This window comes from Malassezia sympodialis, genomic scaffold (genome assembly GCF_000349305.1).
Source record: "Malassezia sympodialis ATCC 42132 genomic scaffold, msy_sf_16, whole genome shotgun sequence".
In the NCBI taxonomy this organism is placed as follows: Eukaryota; Fungi; Basidiomycota; class Malasseziomycetes; order Malasseziales; family Malasseziaceae; genus Malassezia; species Malassezia sympodialis.
The window spans coordinates 194,820-219,354 of NW_017387814.1; the positions used below are offsets into that span (position 1 = coordinate 194,820).

At 63.6% G+C, this 24,535-nt stretch overlaps 14 protein-coding genes across 14 annotated transcripts; 7 read left to right on the forward strand and 7 right to left on the reverse strand.

Annotated features, from left to right (window-relative positions):
- Window positions 1-13: 13 nt before the first annotated feature.
- Window positions 14-1,313, reverse strand: MSY001_3001 (uncharacterized protein; the record flags this gene model as incomplete). Its single annotated transcript, XM_018884885.1, has 3 exons — window positions 14-427; window positions 539-809; window positions 1,036-1,313. The coding sequence occupies 3 exons, from the start codon at window positions 1,311-1,313 to the stop codon at window positions 14-16; spliced, it is 963 nt and encodes a 320-aa protein (XP_018741501.1).
- Window positions 1,314-1,432: 119 nt separating this feature from the next.
- Window positions 1,433-2,376, forward strand: MSY001_3002 (uncharacterized protein; the record flags this gene model as incomplete). Its single annotated transcript, XM_018884888.1, has 2 exons — window positions 1,433-1,826; window positions 1,850-2,376. The coding sequence occupies 2 exons, from the start codon at window positions 1,433-1,435 to the stop codon at window positions 2,374-2,376; spliced, it is 921 nt and encodes a 306-aa protein (XP_018741502.1).
- Window positions 2,377-3,177: 801 nt separating this feature from the next.
- Window positions 3,178-6,072, forward strand: MSY001_3003 (uncharacterized protein; the record flags this gene model as incomplete). Its single annotated transcript, XM_018884889.1, has 4 exons — window positions 3,178-3,246; window positions 3,279-4,139; window positions 4,316-5,918; window positions 5,987-6,072. 4 exons carry the CDS (start codon window positions 3,178-3,180, stop codon window positions 6,070-6,072), a joined length of 2,619 nt encoding a protein of 872 aa, XP_018741503.1.
- Window positions 6,073-6,123: 51 nt separating this feature from the next.
- MSY001_3004 (uncharacterized protein) lies at window positions 6,124-7,119 on the reverse strand (the record flags this gene model as incomplete). Its single annotated transcript, XM_018884890.1, has 2 exons — window positions 6,124-6,142; window positions 6,176-7,119. The coding sequence occupies 2 exons, from the start codon at window positions 7,117-7,119 to the stop codon at window positions 6,124-6,126; spliced, it is 963 nt and encodes a 320-aa protein (XP_018741504.1).
- A 359-nt stretch (window positions 7,120-7,478) lies between these two features.
- On the reverse strand, window positions 7,479-8,679 carry MSY001_3005 (uncharacterized protein; the record flags this gene model as incomplete). Its single annotated transcript, XM_018884891.1, has 2 exons — window positions 7,479-8,332; window positions 8,358-8,679. 2 exons carry the CDS (start codon window positions 8,677-8,679, stop codon window positions 7,479-7,481), a joined length of 1,176 nt encoding a protein of 391 aa, XP_018741505.1.
- Window positions 8,680-8,782: 103 nt separating this feature from the next.
- MSY001_3006 (uncharacterized protein) lies at window positions 8,783-9,962 on the forward strand (the record flags this gene model as incomplete). Its single annotated transcript, XM_018884892.1, has 3 exons — window positions 8,783-8,918; window positions 8,946-9,911; window positions 9,946-9,962. The coding sequence occupies 3 exons, from the start codon at window positions 8,783-8,785 to the stop codon at window positions 9,960-9,962; spliced, it is 1,119 nt and encodes a 372-aa protein (XP_018741506.1).
- A 45-nt stretch (window positions 9,963-10,007) lies between these two features.
- Window positions 10,008-12,254, reverse strand: MSY001_3007 (uncharacterized protein; the record flags this gene model as incomplete). Its single annotated transcript, XM_018884893.1, has 1 exon — window positions 10,008-12,254. One exon carries the CDS (start codon window positions 12,252-12,254, stop codon window positions 10,008-10,010), a length of 2,247 nt encoding a protein of 748 aa, XP_018741507.1.
- A 90-nt stretch (window positions 12,255-12,344) lies between these two features.
- On the forward strand, window positions 12,345-13,747 carry MSY001_3008 (uncharacterized protein; the record flags this gene model as incomplete). The annotated part of the gene is made up of 2 exons (XM_018884894.1): window positions 12,345-12,765; window positions 12,789-13,747. The coding sequence occupies 2 exons, from the start codon at window positions 12,345-12,347 to the stop codon at window positions 13,745-13,747; spliced, it is 1,380 nt and encodes a 459-aa protein (XP_018741508.1).
- Window positions 13,748-13,841: 94 nt separating this feature from the next.
- MSY001_3009 (uncharacterized protein) lies at window positions 13,842-14,880 on the reverse strand (the record flags this gene model as incomplete). The annotated part of the gene is made up of 2 exons (XM_018884895.1): window positions 13,842-13,860; window positions 13,946-14,880. 2 exons carry the CDS (start codon window positions 14,878-14,880, stop codon window positions 13,842-13,844), a joined length of 954 nt encoding a protein of 317 aa, XP_018741509.1.
- Window positions 14,881-14,933: 53 nt separating this feature from the next.
- Window positions 14,934-15,559, forward strand: MSY001_3010 (uncharacterized protein; the record flags this gene model as incomplete). The annotated part of the gene is made up of 2 exons (XM_018884896.1): window positions 14,934-15,488; window positions 15,512-15,559. 2 exons carry the CDS (start codon window positions 14,934-14,936, stop codon window positions 15,557-15,559), a joined length of 603 nt encoding a protein of 200 aa, XP_018741510.1.
- Window positions 15,560-15,997: 438 nt separating this feature from the next.
- On the forward strand, window positions 15,998-19,101 carry MSY001_3011 (uncharacterized protein; the record flags this gene model as incomplete). The annotated part of the gene is given in 2 exon segments (XM_018884897.1): window positions 15,998-18,795; window positions 18,807-19,101. The coding sequence occupies 2 exon segments, from the start codon at window positions 15,998-16,000 to the stop codon at window positions 19,099-19,101; spliced, it is 3,093 nt and encodes a 1,030-aa protein (XP_018741511.1).
- An 8-nt stretch (window positions 19,102-19,109) lies between these two features.
- Window positions 19,110-20,648, reverse strand: MSY001_3012 (uncharacterized protein; the record flags this gene model as incomplete). The annotated part of the gene is made up of 2 exons (XM_018884899.1): window positions 19,110-20,615; window positions 20,637-20,648. The coding sequence occupies 2 exons, from the start codon at window positions 20,646-20,648 to the stop codon at window positions 19,110-19,112; spliced, it is 1,518 nt and encodes a 505-aa protein (XP_018741512.1).
- Window positions 20,649-21,577: 929 nt separating this feature from the next.
- MSY001_3013 (uncharacterized protein) lies at window positions 21,578-22,942 on the forward strand (the record flags this gene model as incomplete). Its single annotated transcript, XM_018884900.1, has 2 exons — window positions 21,578-22,262; window positions 22,299-22,942. The coding sequence occupies 2 exons, from the start codon at window positions 21,578-21,580 to the stop codon at window positions 22,940-22,942; spliced, it is 1,329 nt and encodes a 442-aa protein (XP_018741513.1).
- Window positions 22,943-24,427, reverse strand: MSY001_3014 (uncharacterized protein; the record flags this gene model as incomplete). Its single annotated transcript, XM_018884901.1, has 1 exon — window positions 22,943-24,427. One exon carries the CDS (start codon window positions 24,425-24,427, stop codon window positions 22,943-22,945), a length of 1,485 nt encoding a protein of 494 aa, XP_018741514.1.
- Between the last annotated feature and the right edge of the window lie 108 nt (window positions 24,428-24,535).

The window sequence follows — 24,535 nt, forward strand, 5'->3', positions numbered from 1 at the left end:
GTAGCTTGATACCTCATGATAACAGTATGTACCGTGTCGCGACTGAACGGCCACCATCGTCGGGGTGCGCCGAGTACATGGTCGAGGGTAGTGCATCGTCGTTACGCGCCACCCGCACATGTTGCTCGCGCGTCCCTGGCGCCATGGGCTGCTGCCGAATCCAGATCTGCGCCTGTGTGACGCGCGCGCCTAGCGTCTCCGTCGGGCTGCACGCTGCCCATGCGAGAAGGCTCATAGGCGGCGGATACGTCACATGCAACGGTACAGCGCGGTCGCTGCGTTGGTCCATAGTCAGCGACGGCGCGTGCATTCCATACAGGTGCAGTAGGTGCAGTGCCACATCCTGGATTGCTTCCATGCTCGTCGACCATGCAGACAGCCACGTACGAGGCTCGACAAAGAGGTCCGCGAGGCGCGTCGTACCGTCCTGCACACACATCATCGCCGCCGTCGCGTACACACATCCACAGGCCACAGTGGACGGGGGGTATAGCAGAGGCGCATATGTGCGGTGGCTGTGTGAGTGCAGCCAACATACCTGTCGCACGCAGTGCGCCAGACCAGGTCGGCATCCTGCTTCGGAACTCGCGTCAGTGGACATCACGTACTCTGCCAGTACCGGGCCACCTTGATGGTCCACCGTAGGATCAAGGGCGAGCGCGGCTGAAAATGGAAGCAGATACACTGTAGCAGCAGTCGTTCCAGCGCGACGAGACGAGCCTGCTCCTGCTGTATGGCGTCGACATCGATGTCCATCTCGGGCACTGTTGCGTGTGCGATCCAATCGCCACAGGCGCCACTCGCCGCGCCTGGCGGCGGTACGAGCAGGTCGGGAAACCGCAGCGCATAGCTCGCGAGGACCACATCGTACACACGTTTTTGCGTGTCATTCAATTTGGTCGCCGTGAACACACAGGCACAGGCCACCTCATGCATCGAAAAGTCAGCGGGCGGGTAAAACAAGTGGAAGCGAAGATACAGCATCTGCGCGGCGCCAATCGTTCGTTGGGGGCTGCGTGAGAGTGGCAGACGTACCAGCCGAGCTTCGCGCCCACGGCCGCAATAAAGGAACACGCCGCCATGCGCATTTGGTCCCACTTGGCCGCTGACGTGTGGTGGCCGCGCGCGCGGGCCTGTAGGCGCTCACACTGCGCCGGCGTGAAATAGGGGGTATCCTGGATGGTCGTCACTTTTGCGGGCGCTTTCCTCGCTTCATGCGGCCCTTGCGCATCCCTGACACCACTGCTGGTCGGCGGCAGCGATCGCTCTCGAGCGGGCGCAGCGGCCGACAGGCGCCCTCCCGATCCTACCATGGTTCGACAAAACGTCGCTAGTGTCTGCGATATGAAGCGCACCCTTGCCATTGCCTACTAGGCCCTTGCCACATTGTGTGGAGGCGGCGCGTCTCGCGACGCGAACCGCGACACTCCCTATGCTCGACGACGCGGAGGACCCTGCACGGCTCTTTTTCCCTGACGAGTCGGATGTCGACTTGTACGATGTCCTCGGTCTAAGCAAAGAGAATCAGCCAAGTTCTGATGCAATCAAGAAGGCATACCGGAAGCTGGCATTGCGGTACCATCCCGATAAGGCCCGACTGCACCAGGGTGATCCAGAGGCCGTTGCTCTGCGGTTCCAACAGATTGGCTTTGCATATAGCGTGCTGTCTGATGAGAAGCGACGAAAAAAATACGACGCTACTGGCTCGACGAGTGACTCTATATGGGAGAGCGACGAGCCTGTGGACTGGAACGAATACTTCAAGACCCTCTGGACCGGAGAAGTGAATGGAAAGACTCTGGAGGAGTTCAAAGCGTCCTACCAAGGTACGATATCGGTCTAACTCCAGGCTCAAGTGAAGAGCGCCGTGATATCCTGCAAGCCTACCGCGAGCACAAGGGCCATTTGGAGGGCATCTTTTCGGAGGTCCCCTGCTCTAACATCCTGGAAGACGAGGAACGCTTTATGGAAATCGTGAACGGCGCGCTGAAGGCCAATGAGATACGCCCCACTAAGGCATGGACAGCTCTTCAAAAGCCTGAAGGTAGCAAGACACGCAAGAAACTACGTGCCAAGGCCCAGCAGGAGGCCAACGAAGCGGAAGCCTATGCAAAAGAACTGGGCGTCTGGGACGATTTCTACGGATCCTCTACGAAGAAGCGCAAATCTGCTCAAGTCGAGCCAGCGACATCCGCGTCGAAGACAGGCGGGGCTGAGGATGACGACGGCGCCGATCTCGACGCGCTTCGCAGGGCCATGCGGGCAAAAGCGTCGCAGCGCGCGTCTTCGTTCGATGCTATGATTGAGCGGTTGGAGCAAAAGCATGCAAGGCCTGCTGCAGCGCCCAAGCGATCTTCCAAAAAAAGACGCGGTTGACAAGTAAGGTGCATCTAACGTGGCGTGCATGAGGCTGTGCCATTATGTACACTTGGCGTTGACAGTCGGCCGAGCCATAGCACGGACCATTTCTCCGAAAATACAAATGGGATAGCCTATCTGTATTCCTTCTGTGTCAGATGCGTTTCTTCGCAGTTGTGCTTCTGTTCACTTTGGTGAGCGTCGCGGTCGCCCGCATTCCTGTTGGGGCAGACTCGAGCACTAGCAATGTAGGCGGTCCTATGTCGCGCATGTCGGATAGCGGGTCGTCGGGTGCCAAGTCCACTAAAAGTGGCAGCTCGTCAAGCAAGTCGTCCGGATCTTCAAAGAATGGAGGTGGCGGCCCCACTAGCAGCAAATCGTCCAAGTCGTCGCAGACCGGAGGCGCGGGTGACAAACAAACTGATAATACAAGCAATACTGGCATCCCGCCCCAATCGTCGTCGGCGATATCGCAGCTGGGTTCGTCGCAGGTGTCTTCGGCAATGAGCCAAGGCAATATTGATCCCTCGAACGGCGCCGAGGCTTTAGCGCCGGGCGTGCTGGTGAGCATGCTTCTCGCTTCTACAGCTACCCTCCTTCTTTCGATTGCCTAAAACATCTGTCATACATTGCTGGCCATCCGCTGAACCTTGTACAGACGTTTCGTCCCTGTATAGACTGTACGTAACGCTGCCCCATACAAGCATGTTAGAGCCAATGTCAGGCTACTTGGCCGATTACTCAACGAGTACATAATGCTTATATAACCCGTTCGGGTAAATCCACTATGTAACACTACGTGGCTTTGTCCTGACTGCCATGGCCCGCAAGAACCGTCAAGCCATGCCACTGCCAACCACGCAGGCTACCCCGCCTATTCGGTTTGCTGTACGTACTCAGAGGAATGACTCACTCTATAGCCCGAGGATGGGGAGAAGAAGGCTGTGTCGAAATCGGGCAAGACCAAGGCCCGCGGCCCTTGCAAAAAGGGCAAGTGCGCCACGAGCTGTCTGACCGGGTGGATCATGCGCCTGGGCATCTTCTACCTGATTTTCGCTGCGCTGTGGCGCTGCCCTTCTACGCCATTTTCTTTCACGTACGATGCCAACCACGAGCTGCTTGTGTGTCGCGAGATGGCCTCGTTCCAGCAACACGTCTCTCCGGCCCTGCATGAGTTTGCCGGCTCCGCTCACCGCTTCGTGGAGCCCTACGCCGGCAAGTATATTAATGCGGCTCATGGCGCTTGGAAGAAGGCAGAGCCTGTCGTGCACAAGTCCGCGAAGAAGGTGCACAACGTCTACTGGTCGCACGTGGAGCCTGGTGCGCGCGAGCTATACAAGCAGGCCTATAAGTGGTCTCTGCCGCACCGTAAGACGGCGCACGCGCACTACAAAAAGCATCTGCGTCCGCATGTAAAGAAGTTCAGCAAGTCGATGAGCCCTTACGTGAAGACCTACTACAAGGACGTCCACCCACACGCTGTATCGCTCAGTCGCCAGCTTCAGCGGGCGTATGACCACTCCTCGGACTACTACGTGAAGAAGGTGCACCCTACTATCAAGCAACGCCTGTACGACCTCTACGTGTACCTGCGCCACACGCTCTTCCCTCTGGCGCACGGTCACTATGTCAAGCACGCCCACCCTCATGTGACACGTCTGCACAAGAAGGCCTCGAAGGCGGTGGACGGCGCATTGCACAAGTACGGCCTCAAGGAGCGTAACCTGGCCGACTCGATTACCGAGTCTGCGAAGGACACGTACGAGAAAGTCAAGCAAGCTGTGAGTAATTAAGCCAATTTTACAGCATCTGAATACATGATTGATGTGATGTCAGGTGCGTGCGCTATGCAGTTCTGCTGTATAGCGCGTATATTTTGCGCAGAATGAATCTAATACTTTGTCTATAACAGGTGATCCCTAGTGAGTCTGCTGTACCCGTTGAATCGGAACCGCAGGATGCGTCAGCTTCGTCAGAAAGTGAGATCGACCACGAGTCGGGTGAAAACGTGGCCGCACTGCAGGCGCGTCTTGATGCGGAGATGCAGAAGGTCGAGGCAAGGCTGGGTGAAGAAGAGTCCACCATGCTGCGGCTTGTGAATGCGGAAACGGACCAGATCCTGGACGAAATTGCTGACATGCGGCGCCGTGCTCTGCCGCTGATGCCCGAGCGACTTGAGAAAATCATGCAGGTGGGTATTGACGGCGGCATCAGCAGCGTCTTTTTGCGCGCCGTGCGCGAGTTACGAGCGCGTTCTGCTTCGCTTCCAGCCGGCACACGGCCTTCGGACGAATGGAAGGAAAGCGCTCGCGTATGGCTCACTGATCAGATGGACAGCCTCGTTGATGTGTACGACGAGATGCGCACGGCTGCGAGTGAGCTAGTGCATGCGACGCGAGCAAGCGAAGCGCAGATGATCCAGGCAAGCGTGGCCAAGATCCGTGCTCAGTCGCGTGTGGCCGCGCGCACCTTTTACGATGTGATGGAGGAGGCCGAGTTCCAGCTCACTTACTATGAATTTGAAGGCTGGGATTCAGGTATGAAGCGCCGCGGCCGCTTCTTCCGTGAGAGCGTCATGGAATCGCTGGACAAGATGTCCATCCTCGGGGACGAGAGACAGGATGCTGCGACAGACCTGAACGCTGAGTCTGCGCTGCTTGGCAGTGCGATTGACGACCTGTTCAAGGGCATGGAGCAGGGCCTGAACGGGCTGACAGACCGTCTGCTGGAGGACCCAACGCTGCTCCATGATCGCACATCCTATGCACAGTTGCTGCTAGACCTGCACGAGCATTTGGATGCTCTTAGCGCTACGGGCCATGAAATTGCAGTGAATTCAACGCTGCGAATGCGCGACTTAATCTTCGATGTCCGCGAGAGTCTTAACATGACGCGCATTCCCGACGAAGGTCTCTTGCGTGACGTCGCACACCTCCCCCCTCTTGTGCCGCTGGAAGACGGTGTGGCGACGGATCCGACAACGGAGCCAACCCACCCTGACACGGACCCACTTCCCACGTCATCAATGGAGGAGGAGGCGGCCTTTGCTACCATTCTGCCTGTGGATGATGAACTTGTGCGCGAGGCTAAGAACCGCCCGAGTAGCCTTCCTGTTTCGTCTGATGTGACGGTATCTGAGTCGGCGACCACGGCGTCATCGTCAGATGTGGCTTCGATGCCTTCCAGCGCTGCAGTGCCCATCGAAACCGCGGCTTCTTCGACTACTTCAGAGGCCCTTAACGAGGCCTTCGCAAATGAGGCCGAGTCTTTGGAGCCTGCGTCTACGTCGAGCAATACGGTGGAAACGACGAGCACAGCCCAGGCTGTGCACGAGACAACAGACGCAATTCCGCCGTCGGCTGCCACGGCCGAGGCTACGGAGCAGGAAGCTCTCCAACCCACTCGTCCCATCGATCCCGAGGCACTCACGGAGACTTTGACACCGGTGCTGGCACCGACCTCTACGCCTCCTCGCGAGACGGCGGATGCCACGCGTGATGCTTTTCCGTCTCGTATTTTGACTGAGACGCCCTCTATAACAGAGGTGACCGAGCCGCAAAGTGGGTCGGCCACACCCTCCACCATGGAGCGGCACGTTGCGAGCTCGACTGTCGATGCAACACCGCAGGAACCGGCTTCGCCGCCTACTCACTGGCCGAGCACGACTATGGCTCGCATACCGCGACACCCGACAAGCCACTCTCAGAGCGCTGATGTCGCGTTTGAGACACCTCGTCACGACGAGCTGTAACTGTCTATTCCTACTTACAAGATCGTACCTAGACTATGATAGTTAGTCAATGACTTTGCAACGTACCCAAGAGATTTGAGGCCGCGAATATAGTAGTTCTCGAGACCGGCCTGCGAGCTGTCTTCCTGACCCGTAGGGATGCCGCTGAGGATCAGATCCAGCTTGGTGGAGTCGTCACCCTGCGAGAGTTCCGTCGTCAGTGTGCCATGGTGACCAGCTGGCCACTGTGGCACGCGCCAGGTTTGAACGAGTTTGTTCGGCGCAGACACTTCCACAATCTGCCCTGAAATGTTGCCGCCAAACAGCGAGAAGTGCGCACCCACATTGGGCGAGAACTGCGCCGGCGCCTTACTCCACATGGGGATCCTCAGGGGGTTGGTGAGCAGGTCCCACAGGTCCGCCTGGCTGATGGCCAGGTGGCTCGACACACGCACCTCGGTGGAGCTGGTCGAGACGGCGCCTGTAGATGACGAAGATGTAGATGAAGGCACCGCCTTTGCACCGCCCGACACGGGTGCCGCCTCCTTGGTGGGTGCCGGTGCATCGTCGTCATGCCCCAGGTCCTTGGCATGAGTGTCGATCAGCTCCGCACGGAAGCGGTGGAACACCTGCTCCACCGAAGGCGCCAGCTTTTGACGCACAGTCGTGTACACATCGTGCGCCGTCTTGGACGACTCCGTGAGTAGCTCAGTCTCAAACCGGTACGTCTCGTTATTGTCCTCAATCTCGTGTGAGACTTCGGGGAATCGGATTGTGCCATTCACGACGGTATCATCGATATCAGCCGACCACTTCAGGGTGACTTCACAGTCGTAGATCGTAATTAGCTTACCCTTGCGGTTGCCGAGCTCCACGTCTCCCTCAAAACCCGACAGCTTGTCGACCTTCACGGTGGCCGGGCCGTCGCCCACCGTCGCCGAGTGGCCCACAAGGTTGTTGGTGAACCAGTCCTTAGCCCAGGGCGTGCATCCCTTGGTCTTCCAGTGGTAGTGCTTATTCCAGGTCGACATCTACACTGATACGTTCGCTGGGCAAGTAGTGCGTGCCTACAAGACCATGGTGCAGCCAGACATGGAATGCTCGAGAAGCTACTCCACGTGGTGTCACGTGCTCATCTATGTGTGTTCACTAGCCTGGCGGCGTGAGTGGCTGGGAGCGCACGTACCTGCTGGTATAGATGGTCGACGACAAACGAGATCTGCTTGAGTGTACCTAGCGCCATCTCGTAGGTTTCCTGCCGGTTAGATGCAGCACGTACGTCTTCTTCGACTTTGTCAAACACGACCAGGCATCCCGCCCCCTGGTCGAGCACGCCCTGGAACACCTTGTCGAGGATCATTTGGCTCAGCCTGGCGTCAGTAAAGGACACCTACTTTTGTTCCACTTCACGCACAGGTTGGTGCACGAGCTTCGCAATGTGGGCTAGCTCGATGCGCGAGTAGGGCTCAATGACACGCAGCAGGTTCTGCTGCAGAAGCGAGTCGTACAGTGCAGAGAGATGGTTGCGGACGATCGGATCACTAGCGAGTTCTGCCGTAAGTAGATGCGACGTACCTTCTTTGAACTGGCGCAGCGTCCGCTCAAAGTCCTCGAGCGAGCGGTTCCGCTGCGCCTCAGCCACGGCCTTCATGACTTCTACGTCTCGGCTCTGCGCATACTTGCTGGCCACCTTGCCCTCGAGGATCGTAGGCAGCTCGTGCGGCAGGTTCAGCATGATCTTACACAGCAGCAAGTACTTGAGCGCAGGCGCCGCACGTGCGTCGTCAATCGAGTCAAAGCCCTCCAGCGTCTCGAAGAAGTACGAGGCAGCGGTCGAAAAGTCCTTGTCTTCAGCATGAAGAATACCGCCCTGCATATCGAGCTGTGCCTGCATCATAGGCGGGCAGTAGATCGAATTCGCCGACGTGCGCGCTGACGTCAAAGCCGCCTTGGCCTTGGGGAAGTTGCCGATCGCATGGTTCACCTTGGACTCCAGCAGATGGACCTCTGTCAGGATCATCTTGTCGTCGAGTGTCTTGAGCTCTTTGAGCAGTTCGTTGATCAGCGGCAGCGCGTCCCGGTATGCCTTAGCCTCAAAGTACTGCGCAATCAACTTCGTCTCGAGGTTCTGCTTCAGGAAAATGCGCTTCTCCTGTTTCGCCCACGCCGCATTCTCCTTCGTCACAGCAATCTGAATGTCCCGGCTGTTGGGAATGTCATTGAAGTAGTCAATAAGAATGCGCACTGGCGGTAAGCGTCGGCCACATACCTAGCTTCGCCGTCTTGGCCTTGGCAATCGAGGCCATGAACTGGCGTGAGTCCACGACCGTCTTGGCAAGGCTCTGTGCATCCCTGGTGTCAGTATGGTATACGCACTGTTGATCACGATGCAGCTGGCCCAGACGCAAAAGTGCCTTTTCCTGCTCGGCGAGCAGCGCCTCGTCGTCTTTGTCTACGGTGAGCCGCGACTCGCACGCACCTCCCTGCTGCTTCAGAATATTTTCCAGGATCTGCTTGCCCTCGGCCACGCGCCCAGCGTCCAGGGCCTCGCTTGCCTCGGCGACAGAGCCCATCCTGTGGTTCGGCGCCATCGCGAACCACGGAGAGCGACGCGCGGCCGCTCCCAGGCGCTGACTCAGCGACCTCGGCCGTGCTCGTCGATGGACGCGCGGCCCACGACTCTCGTGGAGCACCATGGACGACGAGGCGGTGGCACCGATTCCCAACCCTACGGTGCAGCAGCAGCTGTTTGTGCTTGTTCGCGAGGGCTCCAGTGAGGCCCAGCGGTCGGACGCCCTCTCCAAGCTGCTAGATAATATCAAGAAAGATGGTGCGTGAGACCGCGTGCTGACCGAAGACATGGCGCCGTACTATGAATTCCTGCTGGCGGACCCTGCGATCGCGGCGCATGTGCCGCGGGACGAGTCACTGATTCAGTCGATCCGTGCAAAGAATGTGGCGGAACTCGAGCGACTGGATGCTGCGCGAAAGCAGGCGGAGGAGAACGACGGCGACCTCGAACTGCACACAGTGCTCAAGCAGCGCGCCATGTACCTTGCGCGCATCGGCGACAAAGAGGCAGCGCTGCCGGCGATTGAAGAGGCTGTGGAAAAGGCACAGGGCAGCGGCACCAAAATTGACCTGACTCTGCTCAAAATCCGTGTGGGTCTGTTTTACGGCGACACGGATCTGACAGAAACCAATATGGCCAAGGCGGCGACGCTGATTGAAGAGGGCGGCGACTGGGACCGCCGCAATCGCCTGACGGCGTACCGCGGCGTGTACTGTGCGTCGATCCGCCACTTCAGCGAGTCGTCCAAGCTGCTCAAGGAAGCCCTCAGCACGTTTACGGCGACGGAAGTGATTGAGTACAAGGACTTTGTTGAGCTGACCATCCTCATGGGCATGGTCACGCTCTCGCGGCGCGAGCTGAAACAGCTCATGGAGTCACCAGAGGTGCTGCAGATCATCGACGACCTGCCGCACCTGCGCGAGTATACCTCGTCGCTGTACAATAGTGAGTACGCGACGTTCTTCCGTGCCCTGGCAATGATCGAGCAGGTGTACCTCCTGCCGTCCCGCATCCTCTCGCGCCACACCCAATTCTACGTGCGGGAGATGCGCATCATTGCATTTTCACAGCTTCTGGAAAGCTACCGCAGCGTCGCACTCGACCGCATGGCCCAGGCATTTGGCGTCACGACCGAGTATATGGACCGTGAGCTGTCGCGCTTCATCTCGACTGGCCGCCTCGCGGCGGTCATCGACAAGGTCGAGGGCGTCATTGAGAACCGCCGCCCCGACCAGAAGAATGCCCAGTACAGTCGCATCATCAAGGAAGGAGACGTGTTGCTAAGTACGTATGCGCGGCTAACCCAGACTCGCTGCAGAAGCTCTCGCGCACTGCCCTCTAGATAGCCTACGAATGGAACGCTGCATTCAAGGCATGGAACATGCCCGCCGCCAGCATGCGCTGCTCGACACTCGTGTCACTAGGTGATAGCTTATCCGGGTGCAGCCGCGCAATCGCCTTCGTGTAGGCGCGCTTGACCTGCGCCTCGCTCAGAAGCTCATGCAGCCCGACCTTTTTCCAGCGCAGGGCGGGCCACACGAGGCGGTACTGGGGGTCGTCCACGGATGCGAGCAGAGCGCGAACATTCGTCTCTTTGCCTTTGGTCCACGCCGCAATGCGCGCGTCGACCGAGTCCTTGTGTTGCAACCGCTGCTCTTCCTCGGCATCCTGCGCCTGGTGAATCTCGCGCATACGCGCCACACCCTCTGCGGACGCTTTGGGCGCAGTGGCCGTCGGCACTGCTACACGCGCAGGACGCTGTGGCGCCACAGGCTTGAGCATGCGGTCACAGCGGGCCGTGCCCTCCGATGCTGCTCGGCGGTGCATCGCGCCGCTCTTCACACCACTGCCCTCTAGCCGCTCGTACGAGAGCAGCTGGGCCCAGTCTTGACGCGCGAGCGCCCACTTCTCCAGCATCTCATGCGCGCGCGCGCGTTGACTGAGGCTCTTGGCATATGCCTCACGCAGGTTCAGCGGCGCATGCGACGACGGCAATGCATCCTTGCTCGGGCGGTACAGACCGTCGGGCATGGACGGCAGCACAATCAGCTCGACGCACAGGGCACAATCGGCGATGGTCCCGTCGCCATCCCCATTTTTCAGCCGTACATTCGCTCGGTTATTGAGTAGTGGCACGCGCCAGAGCGATGTACGCGGTAGGACTTCGAGGGCTCGGGTATACTGCACTTCGGCGTCGGCATATGCGCCCTTGACGAAGTGCTTGTTGCCTTCTTCTTTAAGTCGCATAGCATGGGCTACAACGCCCGCATCCTCCGGCGCCACAGTACGCACCACTGCCGCGGGCGCCGATACAGTGCGACTAGGTGCAGGGCGCGGCGGAGAACGGGGCGCGGCCGCCGGTGCTCGCGACGAAGGCGAGGGTGTGGCATCATCGAAGAGACACACGTCCGTCGGAGGCGGCTGAGTCGGCGCCTTGGAAACCGCTGGACGAGGCGCCGAGGCCGGTGCCCCAGCAGGCTTCGACTGCGCCACCTCCGCCTCGTCCATCCACCGCGGCCGCGCATCGTAGTCCAAGGGTGCCTTGGCTTGGCCACCCCAGCGGCGCATCGCATGCCGACTGAGCCCTGCGGCCATAGCCACAGCAGAGCCTCGAGAATTCGACTCCCTGGACGCCTCGTCCAGAGCTTTTTGCGCCTGGGCCTTCGCCGTGCCCCACCAGGCATTGGCATTCTTCAGCATGGCTGTGCCCAGCTCACTCGCGTGCGCATAGAGCTGGTCCGCCTGCTGGTGCAGCGATGCTGGGCCTTCACGATGCGCAGAAGGGGCAGCCGGGGGACCACGGTCCATGGGCCCACGCACACGTTCCTGCTTCATCGGTTTTGGCGGATCACTCGGGCGCACAGGCTCAGACGGCACAGGCTCCGATGCCTTGAGAAGAGTCAGTGCATGATCCACATCTTGGCCCGAGGGCGTCGCTGCAAGGGCCTGCCGAGCCTCCAAGGGCCCATAGCCCATCTCGACAAGGCGTCCGACAATGTGGGGTGGAGGGGATGATCCACGACGAGGCCCACGCATTGGTGGCGGCGATGCCGGTACCGTGGCAGTAGTGGGCGGCGACGGCCCCAGATCACCTAATAGTTCGTCGTCTTCACCATCCGTCTTGCCCAGCAGGTCGGTATAGTCGCGTGCAGGCGGACGACCTGGACGCTTAGCGGTATGCTGTACAGGTGCGCGCGGTGCACTCGCAGGCCGGCGAGATGACGGCTGCGCTGTTGCCTTGGATTCAAACGCATCCCAACCCCATAAGTCCTCGCTCGGTGCGACCTTTGGCGCTTGTGGCGCCTTGGCAGGGACCGGGTGCACCGCTTGCGCCGACGAACCACAGCTTGGCTTGACCGACGTGCCAAAGGAGGGGAGCAGTGATGAGAATGCATCGTCTGCTGACCTGTCTGACGACCGAGTGACAGGCGCGGGGTGCTGAACCGATTTTTGCGCCGGTTTGGGCGCTGTTGAAGACGTTTGGGACGGCATAGAGCGCAGCAGCGCGTCAAATTGATAGCTGGATGCGCCTGCCGCGTTCGACGGTCGCTGTGAGGGCTGCGAGCCCCAGTCCAGCTCGACCAAATCGTCCATCGTGTCGATCCAACACCGCCGCCGCGCGGCCGCGGTCTTTGGGTATCACGTGCACCACAGCCTTCTCCACGCCACACGCCGGCATCCCTCATGTTCCGTGCGTCGAACGCCTTCGACGAGCCTGTCGCGAAGGCGACAGATGAGAACCTGACGAGCGAGAACTGGGAGATAAATCTTCTTCTGTGTGATAAGCTTGCGTCGAACAATGAGGCGGACGCGCGGCAGTGCCTGAATGCGATCCAGAAACGGGTCGTGCACCGCAATGCCAATGTGCAGCTCTACGCGCTCACACTCGCTGACACACTATCCAAGAACTGTGGGGATGCCGTGCACCATGAAATTGCCTCGCGTTCATTTATGCAGACTATTATCAAGGTCGTGCGGGATCGGTCTACGCATGCGCTCGTGAAGGAACGGGCCTTGAAGTTGCTCAAGTCGTGGGCCGACGAGTACAAAAACGACGATACGCTCGGCCTCGTTGCTGACACCGTGCATGATCTGCGGGAAGAGTGTGCGTAGGATGTGCTGACGCAGACTACGATATCGACGAAGAGCCTCGGTCCGCTGCCGTGCCGGAGCAGGACAGCCGCGAAGAGGACGAGCTGCAGCGCGTCCTGGCTCTGTCGCTGCAGGATCAGGGTGGGCCCTCGTCCTGGACTGCATCGAACTCTGCAGGCCCGTCCGGCTCGGCGCGGCCCGCGGAATCAGGCAGCCGCTCAGCGGCCCTAGCGCCTGAGCCGAAGCGCGAGCCGGCACTGGCATCGGCGCCAGTGGCGCCAGCGCCCGAGCCGCCAGTGGTGTCGCGCCCGGCCTATGTCTGCGCCCTGTACGACTTTACGCCAGATGAGCCAGGTGAGCTGGGCTTCCAGAAAGGCGATGTCATCCGTGTGCTGGACAGTGTGTACGAACAATGGTGGCGAGGCGAGTTGCGACAGCAAGTGGGTATTTTCCCGGTCAACTATGTCGAGGCGGTGGCAGATCCTACGCAGGACCTGCTGCAGGAGGAGCGCGAGCTAGAACGGCTCGTATTCTCCCAGGCGTCTGACATCCACCTGTTGCATGCTCGACTGCAGCACGTCAAGCCGACGGACAACTTTGTCGACGACGACGAGCTGCAGGAGCTGTATCAGCGTTCCTTGGCCCTGCGGCCCAAGATTATCAAGCTCATGGACAGGTACCACACCAAAGTGCAGGAGCTGCGGTCGCTCAACGACAAGTTTGTGCGTGCGCGCACCACGCTCGACGACCTGATTCAGGGGCGCCTCCAGCAGACCGAGGCGCCGCCCAGGCTGCCCATGGACGCCCCCAGCGCGCCCACGTCGTCGGTGACCCCACCAGCGCCCTCGGGCTCTGCGCCCCCGTTCCTAGACATGCCCCAGGAGGATGAAAAGCGGCGCCTCTTTGAGCGCGCGCGCGCCGAGGTGGAAGAATACCATCGGCAGCAGCAAGCGGCGTCGCAAGCGCTCGAGGGTCTGCAATGGACACCCCCCTAGTACATCTTCGTACCTCGCTCGCTGAGACGCGGCACACACCGAAAGGCAGGGTCCTTGGCGCGCGACCACAAATACGCATCGAGCTGCTCTTCGGTCATGGTCGCGAGCCAAGCCTTGTCGGGCGAGGTGCGCGCCATTTCGTGGGCCATCTCGACGATCTGCGCACCGGCCGCAAGGGCGGCTGCGCGTACGCGATACGCGGCATCGCGTGAGAGGCGCGGGCCGTCCACCTTGTCCGCGCCCTCCTGCGGGACCGCCTGCCATGTGCGGAGCGCAGGCTCCGGGCAGTCAGCGAACGACAGGATACCGAGCGTCGCGAGCATCGTCGGCACCACATTGTCCACAAACATGGGGAGGGGCGCTGGCCGGTGCACCTTGTAGTGCTCGCGCAGATGCACAAGGGCTGGCGGTAGCGCTGGTCGCGCCAGGAGTCCGCGCAGGGCATGCAAAAGAAAGTACGCCTTCTTCCATAGATGTACGCCATGGTCGCCCTCCATGAAGGTGTCGTCAAACGCAGGCACCTCGGTGATCGATGCCAGGAAGGCTGAATCGGCGTCGTCCGTCGCGGCCGCTGCCTCGCATGCCTGCAGCACGTACGCACCCAGACTGGGCATGTGGCGCGCCTTGAGGAACGCGCCGGTCTCGCGACACATGGACGCGGCAAGCTCGAGGGGCTCCTTCAGCGGTCCGCCGGGCACGCCGACGGTCACCCCCGGCAGCGTCGGATGCGCGGCCTCCGTGTGCGTCGGCACGCCCAGGAGCTGGGCGAGCATGGCGGGGGTGACGTGGGCGAGGCCCTCAGCACTCAGGTTCGCTGCGTCGCCGTCCGCCGACAAGTACAGGCCGAGGACCATGCGCCGCACATTGTCGTACGCCCCATGCCCCGTGGCCCGGTGAAAGTCGACGCGGTATCCCGAGAACGCATTCAGCAGGGCCAGCACGGCGACGAAGTTCACCTCGTCCTCCGCCGACGCAAAGGCGAGGGGGAAGCGCAGGCCATGCTGCGTCTTGAGCGCCTCGAACGTGTCCTCGGGCAGCATCTGCAGAAACGTGCGGATGGCCCCGCCATCGATGCGGATGCCAGCGCCGTGCGCCACGTCGGCGCACGCCGCGCGTACGTCCTGCAGCGCCATACGCGACGTGGGAGGAGGCGGCGGCGTATCGGCCGAGCTTTTCTTCGTCCACCATGGCGCTGCGTGCGACGCCCGCCTTGCGACGGGGCACGCCCGCGGAGCTGATGCAGGGATTCCGCCGCTGGGGCGCGAGTGTGTATGCGCGCACCGCGAATGTATCGGTGGCGCCAGGCGAGGCGCCCGTCTCTGACATGTCGAAAAAAGCATTCGAGCACTGGCGCAACAGCGAGACGGGCCGCTGGAACCCGCCCAAATACTCGCTGCGGCGGCAGGCCCAGCTCGTCCGTGCCGCGTACGCGGTCGAGCAGCCTGAGCTCGTCAAGGCGAGCCCCAAGTATGCGCGGTACATGCGCCGCTGGGAGAGCATGCCGACGCACGAGGTGTTCACCGGCTTTCCGGCCGTGCAGTGGCCGCAGCTGAGCGCGGCCGACGACGCCCGCGAGGCCGAGCGCATCGCACGCACCTTCTCGCAGCATGGCCCGTACGCGGGCCGCGCGCGAGCCCGCATGTTCAAGGGCAAGAAGGGCGACCGCGCGTCGCGGTCCCGCCAGCGCGTCGTCGAGGAGAATATGCGCACGATCGACGAGACGATCCAGGAGTGGCGCGAGGTGCGTTGTCTCGCTAACCCCAGGACAAGGCCGCTGCGCGTGCCAAGGCCAAGCCTGTCTCGCCCCTGTAGTGTAGGCCCACCCAACCGCCCGGCCGGGCGCGACTCGGTGGAGGTAGCTTCCGACCCACCGCATCGATGGCAGAGTGGGCCCAGCAGGCCCATGTGCTGGCGGACCATGCGCCGCCGGGCGCGCTGGGCGCCGTCACGTCGCTGCATTTTGACTCGCTCTCGGAGCTGCTCTGGGTCGGTAGTGCGTCGGGCCAGGTGACGTCGCATACGAGTGCGCTGCCCTCGCTCACGCGATATACGTCGTACGCGGCCCACGGGACGCCGCGGCAGGCGCACGAGGTGCGCACCATCCTGAGCGACGACAAGTCGATCCTGAGCCTGAGTGAGACGTCGGTGCGCGCGACGCAGCGCTGTGGCCTGGGGCGCTGGACGATCGACGTAGCGTGCGTATGAGCGACTGACGCCAGGGAGCACGCGCGGGGCCTGCAGCTCCAGAGCATGTGTGCGTCGCCGCTTAGCTCGAGCTCGGACATTTTTGTCGGCGGCGCTACGGCGTCGGCGCAGAATGGGCAGCTCACCGACACAGACGTGGTGCTCACGGTCAACACCAATTCGGGCAGTGTCGTGCGCCAGGCGCCCTCGGAGGCGGTGCTCACGCACCTGCGCAAGAGCGGGCGCTACGTGTGCACGGGCACGGCGCAGGGCGCCATCCAGCTGCGTGATCCGCGCTCGCTCGCCATCGAGCACAAGTTGACCGCGCACCACGGCGGGCTGATCGACATGCAGGCCGAGGGCCATCTGATCTACAGCATTGGGTGGACGCTGCGGCAGGGGCGGCGCATGGCGGAGCCCTTCATCAAGGCGTTCGACCTGCGCACGATGCAGCCGCTCGTGCCGATCCCGATGACGGCGCCCGGCGGCCCCGCGCTGCTGGCCGTGCATCCGAAGAAGTCGTCCATTCTCGCCGTGGCCACGCCGCAGTCGCAGTTCCAGGTCATGGACACGCAGTATGCAGGCCTGAGCCAATTCTACTCGCTCACGTCCAACGCATACATCATGTCCATGGCCTTCTCGTCGTCCGCCGAGGCGCTGGCCTTTGGCGAGTCCGACGGCTCGGTGCGCCTGTGGACGAGCGGCCATACCGGCGCGGTGCGCTTCAACTCGTACCCCACGGCGCCGCCGCCGATGCCGGACCCCGCGCCGCCGCCGCCTGTGGTCGAGTGGCGCAGCGACACGCCGCTCTCGAGCATTGGGCTGCCGCACTACAAGGAGGCGCTGCTCAGCTGTCCCGACTACGAGACCCTGTGGAGCGATGCGAGTCCCCTCTTTACCATGCCCATGCCGCTCGACAGGAGCGTGCTGGAGCAGGCCGTGGACGTGCAGGGCATGGGCTATGCGCCGCTGCCCCGCCACTTGCGCGGCACACGCAACCAGCTCGCGGCCGCCGACCAGGTGCTGACCCGCTTCGATCGCGCCGGGAAGCTGAAGCCTGGCGCGGCGATGCGCCTGCGCAGTGGGCGCGGCACGCGCCGCGTGCGCGTGCCATTCCGCAGCGAGCAAGACGAGGGCGATGCGGCGCCCGAGGCGGACGATGCGTGGAGTCCGGCGGGCCGCGGTATGCCGGCCTACTACGCGCAGATGACGATCCAGTACAGCAAGTTTGGCGTAGAGGACTTTGACTTTGCCTTCTACAATAAGACGGCGTACTCGGGGCTCGAGACGAACATCAGCGCGGCGTACGCCAACTCGCTCCTCCAGGCGCTGCACTATGCGCGGCCGTTCCGCGCCTTTGCCAAGCGGCACATTCTTCTTGCGTGCACGGCCGACGACTGCCTCCTGTGTGAGGCCGGCTTCCTCTTCCGCATGCTCGAGGACGCGCAGGGCACCAACTGCCAGGCATCGAACCTGCTGCGCGTCCTTGCGCGCTCGCCGCAGGCCACCACGCTCGGGCTGCTCGACCATGGCGCACTGGATGTGCCATATGCGCACCTGGTGCAGCGCCTGCACCACTACCTGCTTGATCAGGCTTCGCAGCGCGCGCTGCGCACCGGCGCACTGCTCTCGCTCCCGCCCGCGCAGCTCGTGCTGTGCGCGAATCCGTGTGCGTGGTCGATGATGGTGCACAGCCAGTGTGGCGCATGTGGCCACACGGCGTCGCGGCAGCAGCTCTCGCACGCGGTGGACCTGCTGTACCCGCCGGGGCCCACGCGCTGGCAGCACGACCTGCCGGCGCTGCTGAGTCTGTCCATCTGCCGCGAGGTGCTGGCGAAGATGACGTGCCGGCAGTGCCAGACGGCGTTTGCGCCGCACAACACGTGGCGCACGCTCCTCTCGACCGATGCGCTTCCCGCGATGCTGTGCCTGAACGCGGGCGTGCTGGGCGCCGAGCAGCTGGCGTACTGGGTCCCGCGCGGATCGGGGCGGGGCTTCGTGCCGCCGCGCCTGGCGATGCAGGTCGACCGCGGGCATGTGCGGTCGGTCGGGCTGTGGGACGAGCAGGCGCCGCCGCAGGCGGCCGTGTACCTGCTGCGTGCGATGGTCGTGCAAGTGCAAGGCGCGTACGACGCGCCGCACCTCTGCACGTACGTGCGGGGGCCCGGCGCGGACCCCGACGAGTGGGTCCTGTTCAACGACTTCCTCGTGCGGCCGGTCGAGGAGGCCGAGGTGCTGCACTTTGGCGCGTCGTGGAAGATTCCCGCGGTGCTGGTGTGGGAGCGCATCGACAGCGCTGCGCAGGCGCATGCCGCGCAGCTGCGGGACCTGGCGCAGGCGCTGCAGCCCGATACGACGCTGCTGACGCGCGACTGGAACTTGGCGACGCACCGCAAGGCGGAGCTTGTGCGGCACCGCGTACTGACCGAGGACGAGCTGCCTGCACCCGGCACGCTGGTCGCGATCGATGCCGAGTTTGTATCGCTCGCGAACGAGGAGCTGGAGGTATTCTCCGACGGCACGCGCTCGCTCCTACAGCCAAGTCATCTCGCGCTCGCGCGCGTGTCGGTGCTGCGTGGCGAAGGGCCCGCGGAGGGCGAGCCGTTCATCGATGACCACATCCACACGACCGAGCCGGTGGTGGACTACCTGACGCAGTACTCCGGCATCCAGCGTACGTACACACGACTGACTCCAGCGGGCGACCTCGCGCCGGCCACGACGCAAGTCACGCTTGTGCCCCACAAGATTGCGTACAAGAAGCTGCGCCTCCTCGTCGACCGCGGGTGCCGCTTCATCGGCCATGGGCTCGCGAAAGACTTTCGCATCATTAGTACGTGCCGCTACTCACGCCCGATCTCTATGTGCCGCCCAGCCAGGTCATCGATACCGTGCAGCTGTACCACTCGCCAGCACACCCCCGCAAGCTGTCGCTGCGGTTCCTCTCGTGGTTCCTGCTGAAGCAGGACATCCAGCGGGGCCTCATGCTGGGCGACGGCAAGACCGAGGCAGTGCACGAAGGCCACGACTCGATCGAGGACGCGGACGCGGCGCTGCAGCTGTACCGCCGGTACCTCGTCTTTGAACGCGACCATCGCCTGGAAGACATGCTCGAGGACCTCTACGAGATTGGGCCACGCGTCCAGTGGCGCCCGCCCGACAAGTCATAGATACCTAGCTAGTCCGAGGCTTCGTGGCGGCGTCGTCGGCCCGTGGGCATCGAGTCGTCGTGGGCATCGGCCTCTGCCTGCAGATCGGCCAGCTCATCCGCGTCGATATCGAGAGCCGCCTCGTCCGAGTCGGTATCCGAGGCGGCCTCTTCCTCGGCAGGCGCATCCTCGGCGGCAGTGGCAGTGTCTTCGGCAGGCACATCCTCGGCGGCGGTGGCAGCGTCTTCGGCAGGCGCGTCCTCAGCGGCGGCGGCCGCCTCTTCGGCAGGCGCGTCTTCGGCAGCCTCTTCCTCCCCTTCATCCTCGCTCTCCACATACTCGACGCCCTCCATATCCAGCGCATCGACGGCCTCACGCATAACAAGGCGGCGGGCCATTTCGCGCTCCGTGAGCGGGCGGTGGCCCACAATGATCCGGTGCCAAAAGCCCTCGTACGGCACGAGGAGGCGTTGCTCCGCCTTGCGGGTACGGCGCAGGCGAAGGCCGTAGCGCATATCGATCGGGTGGTAGTACGCGACCTTGCGGCCTTCTGACGCGGGCGTCACCACATGCTGGCGCTCGCGCTCGCGTGCGGACTGCGGCGGCAGTGTCGTATCGACGTCCGGCGACTCGTCCGCCTCAAAGAGGTCGTCGTGCTGCATAGACTGCGCAAGGGTTTGGTCGACGTCCACGCGCGCCAGGTCCGGCGCAGCGTCCGGCTGCTGATCGTCCAGCACGATCGCGAGCAGGTGGTCCGTCGGGCCTGGCTGGTCGACCGGCTCGAGATCACGCACATGCCGGAAGCCAGTGCCATAGACATTCGAATCGCCCTCGGCCGCGGCGCCATCGAGCCATGGCACCTCGGGGAACACGCCCAGGCGGCGGCGCTTGCGGAACCGCGCGGCACCTAGATCCTCCCGCTGCTGCTGGGTCGCCTCGTCCCAGTCGTCGCTGGGTGGCGCCTCCTCTTCCCCGGGCGCATACGGCGGCAATGTGTCGGCACACGTCAGGTACAGCGATACACGCTGCTGGCCTGTCAGCGGATCGGTCACGGGGCGCAGGAGCGCAGCTCCCATGCGGGGATCGAGCGCCGGCTCGCCCTTCGCTGAGCGGCCGAGTACGCCAGCGAAGCGGATGATCTGGAAACTGGTGGCCCACGTCTCAGGGTCGGGAAGCACTTCATAGGCGTCCACGGCGTGCACGCCCGGCTTGCTGGGATGCGACAGCGACGATAGCGGCGTGTTGGCCGCTGCAAAGCCCTGCTCAATGCGCTCGATCTGCGCAGGCCGGGACGTGTCGAGCTGCGGCGCTGCATGCTTCGCATCCACGCCGCGCTGCTTGCGCTGCTCCGCACTGAGGTACTCGGTGCGCCGCAGCCACGTCACATTCGCGGCCTGGGCTTGCGCCTTGGCGAGGCCCTGGCCCTGGGCCTCGATGCCCGCACCCGCCTCGCTCGCGAGGTCGTCCGACAGGAGGAAAGCATCCTCGTCGTCGACCTGCTCCCAGTCGAGGGGCTCGGTCCACGCAGAAGCTGCCTGTGAGTGAGCGCTACGCACGTTGTGAACCATCGCCCATCCACAGGTGCTCCAGTTTTGCGAGGTCTAACGGCATGCCCGCCTCGGCATCGACCGTGACCGGCAGCTGGAGCGAGTCGGTCAGACGCAAGGCGAACGCTGGCGAGGTGTAGTTCGGCTCGGGCGCCGGCACCTGGACGAGCTTCGGGGGGTATGGCAGCTCCGGAAGCGGGTTTGGATACCGAACCCGCTCAATCAGGTCGCTACGGTCAGTACAATGTCACACATACCGCTTGCGTCGCGATGCCATGATGGTTCCCAGCGGGCGTCGTCGCGGCGCTGCTCGCCACGGACGGAGCGGTCGCGAACTATCACGTGACATTATCGGCGCGAAGCGCGAGATCCATGGCTGTGACACGAGAACGATGGGCGTACGCATAGTTCATGGCACATGCACAGAAAATCGCGCCGCCTCGATCACTAGTGCCATGTACCATTGCAGCGTATTTTATAGGAACGCCCCGTGACGTGCATTACGCGCAGCGCACGGCAGAGCCTAGAGTCCATATTGCGCTGGGGAAGTGGGCCAGCATAACGCCCCGCTGAATACGTCCATAAGGGAACGCTTTGGTACAAAGTGACAAAGAGTCCCACTGGCTAGAGGACCGCCCCAAGGGCCAAGGGTCGTGGGGTGGCTCCACGGTTGAGGCACGCAGTCCCCGACGACCCGTGGTCGTGCGGTACGGGCGCCGCGTCAGAGCTTGCCTAAGAGTGCACCTGGTTATCTACAGGATAGCCGAGCACAGGAGCCCCACCCTAGCCACAGAGGCAGAACGAGACGCACCACGTTCAGGGCAGCAGGACGACGCGTCGCCCCAGGGAGTGCGCCGCGACGCGTCGACCGACGCGGCACGTGCACGGACGGCGCGTGCGGCGCCACTCGCACCTTGAGCCACAGACTTGGCTCGCACGGCGTCGACGCCATGCTGCCAGGCGTGCCCGTCGTGGAGTCGGATGACGAGGAAGATGAGTTTTCACCGTTTGCGAAGGTGAAGCCGATGCCGGCGCCTGTGCCCTCTGCCCCGGCCGCGCCGCCGTCGAACGACCATGTCCCGGAGCCCCACGAGTTCGATCCGGATGCGATGGTGTCAGGTCTGCATGCCCTGTCGATGCACGCGGAGGATGGCCCCATACCACTGACGCCTCTCGACGTGTTCTGCAGTGTGCTGCTCGCCCACAACGAAGGCTTGTTTGCCGAGCACAGCGACCCGGTCGTGCGCATGACACGTGCATCGCAGACGATCCAGGCGGCCCTGGAGCGCAGTCACTACGACGTGGGGGCGGCGATGCAGGCGCTCCGGGACGCGCATGCAGCCGGCACGGATGTGGCCTCGGTCGAGACGCCTGCGCCCAGCGCCATGCGCGTGTGCCGCTTCTTTCTCGCAGGCGAGTGCCGGCGCAGTGACTGCCGCTTCTCGCACGATCTGAACAAGGCGCTGTGTCGCTTTTGGCTGCGTGGCCAGTGCCTCAATGACCCGTGTGGGTTCCTGCACGACTATGATGCGCTATCGAAGCTCGCGCAGAGCATGGTCGTGGCGCCGGCGGCGCCGGCGCCAGCCCCGGCGCCCGAGCCTGTGGCGCCGCGGCCGCGGCTCGCTGCGTCGCAGAGTCCGTGGGCGATGGCCGCCAAGAGCGCACCGCCAGTGCGCACGCCCAAGCCGGCCGCGGCGCCAGCGCCGGCCGTGCGGGCGGCGAGTCAGAGCGCGCGCGTACCGCTGCGCCCGCCGAGCCTGCTGCCTACGCTCGCCACGGGCCACGTGCTGGCCATGGACACGAACAAAATTCGCGCGGCGCAGCCCAAGACGCAAGATGCGTGGGCCACGACGCAGGTGCTGCTGCGCGAGCGGCATGCGCGCATCAGCGAGCAGCTGCAGGTCGCGGCTGGCGGCGATGCGGGCGGGTGGGGCAGCAGTGCGCAGGCGAGCGAGGAGCCGGGCGCGCGCGGCCTGCGTGGCCGCTGGATCGGCGGAGGACTGGGCCTCTGCCTGGGTGTGGCGCGGCGCGCGACGGCGGGGCCGGCTCTCTCGCTGGACGAGCGGACCGAGGCGATGCTGGACCTGCACGGGCTGCATGTGAGCGAGGCGCTCGAGGCGTGCGAGCAGTTCCTGCTCGCGCTCCCTGCCGAGGGCTTCCGTGGCCTGTGCTACCTGTGTGTGGGCGCTGGCAAGCACAGTGCGCGCACGCGGGGCAAGCTGAGCACGCAGGTGCGCGAGTTTCTCACGAGCTGGGGCTATCCCCATGCCGAGTACGACGGCGTGATTGCGTGTGATCCGTGTACGCATTGGTAGCTACATAAATGCGGCCTGTCCGCGGCGGGCCAGCTCAATGATCTTCCAGCCGCCGGTGACTTCGTTTTCGACCTCCTCGGGCAGCCGCGTGAGCACCATGGCGTAGCGGCACAGGTTCGCCTGCTCGATGCTGCCCTCGACGATCTCGCCCGTCTTGGGGTCCTTGAAGTACATGAGCTCCTGCGTCTGGAAACTGATCACCAGCACCGGCATCGGCCCCGTCTCGAGGATCTTGCCCTGCACGATCTCGATGCTGGACAGGTCGAGGATGCGCCCGTCGGCGATGTAGCCGCGCTGCAGGTACGGATCGAGCGTCGCCATGAGCACGTTGTACGTCGCCTCACCGCACCACTGGCGCAGCAGGTGGCGCGCGGCGCCGTGGTACGCGTCGAGCACCTCGGGGATCACGTACTCGCGCAGCTCAATCGTGAAGCCGGCGAGCGTGAACTTGGGGTCGATCTCCTTGAACGCGCGCACGACCTGCGCCGTCTCGTTCTCCTCGAACCACGACGCGACGCGGTTCGTCACGCCACGCAGGCGCTCGATAAAGGGGTGCTCCGAGTCCTGGTACTGCTCGTGCAGGTCCGCGAGGCGGCGCATGATCGGGCTCTCCTGCTTGAACCGGTCCCAGCGGCTCGCCTGCGCCGACTCGGGCGCCACGACCAGGTCGCCGCCCGCCTCGGTGTCCTCCAGCACGCGGCGGCTCTGCACCGCGTAGCCACCGAGGCGCTTGCGCCCCGCGGCCGGCGCCGCCTGCGGGGGCGCCTCGCCCGCCNCGCCCGCCGCCTCCGTGCCAGCGGCCTCGCGGCCGGCCGCCTCGCCGGCGGCGGCCGCCGCCGCCACGATCGGGTCCACCGGCGCCGCATCGACGTCGCCGACCGGGGGGCTGCGGCCGATCTTGCGCAGCCGCATTTCGCGCTTGATGCGGCGCGCGTCCTGCGCACTCGTGCCATGCGCCAGGCGGATGTCGATGGCCGACGACCCATCGTCGAGCGCCTCGTTGATCGTTTCCGCAAACGCCTTGTACACCTCCGTGTTACGCACGGGCGCCGTCGAGTCTTCAATCTGGCGGCGCAGGCGGCTGGACATGGCGCTGAGGGAGCGCATCAGCTCGCTGTCCTCCATCTGGCGGAGCGTCGCGCCGATGGCCGAGCTGACCTGGCCGCCGCTCTTGCGCAGCTGCTCGGCCGCGGCCTGCAGGCGGGGATTGTGCTTGATCGACGAGATGATGCGTGCGCGCTCGTACGCCTCGCGCGCCTTGCGCATCGTCTCCGAGTCCTGGAACTTCTCCGACTGGCCCTGCAGCTGCTTCAGGTTGTCCTGGAATTCGCGCGACTTGACCAGCTCCGCCCGCAGCGTCTCGACAAACACCTGGAACGGCGAGCGAGGCACATCGAAGCGCCTCGCCGAGGCATGCAGTGCACGCACACGCGGCGCGCGCACCAGCGCAGCACGCGCGATCGGCAGGCCCGCAGCGTTCTTCATGCGAGCAGGGTCGCCACTCGCGGCGGCGCCGCGCTCGGCGAGGTCTTCTCGTCACGTGGACTGCACGTGAAGCGGTCCCTGCGCCGCGCCCGCGGCGGCGCCGAGGCG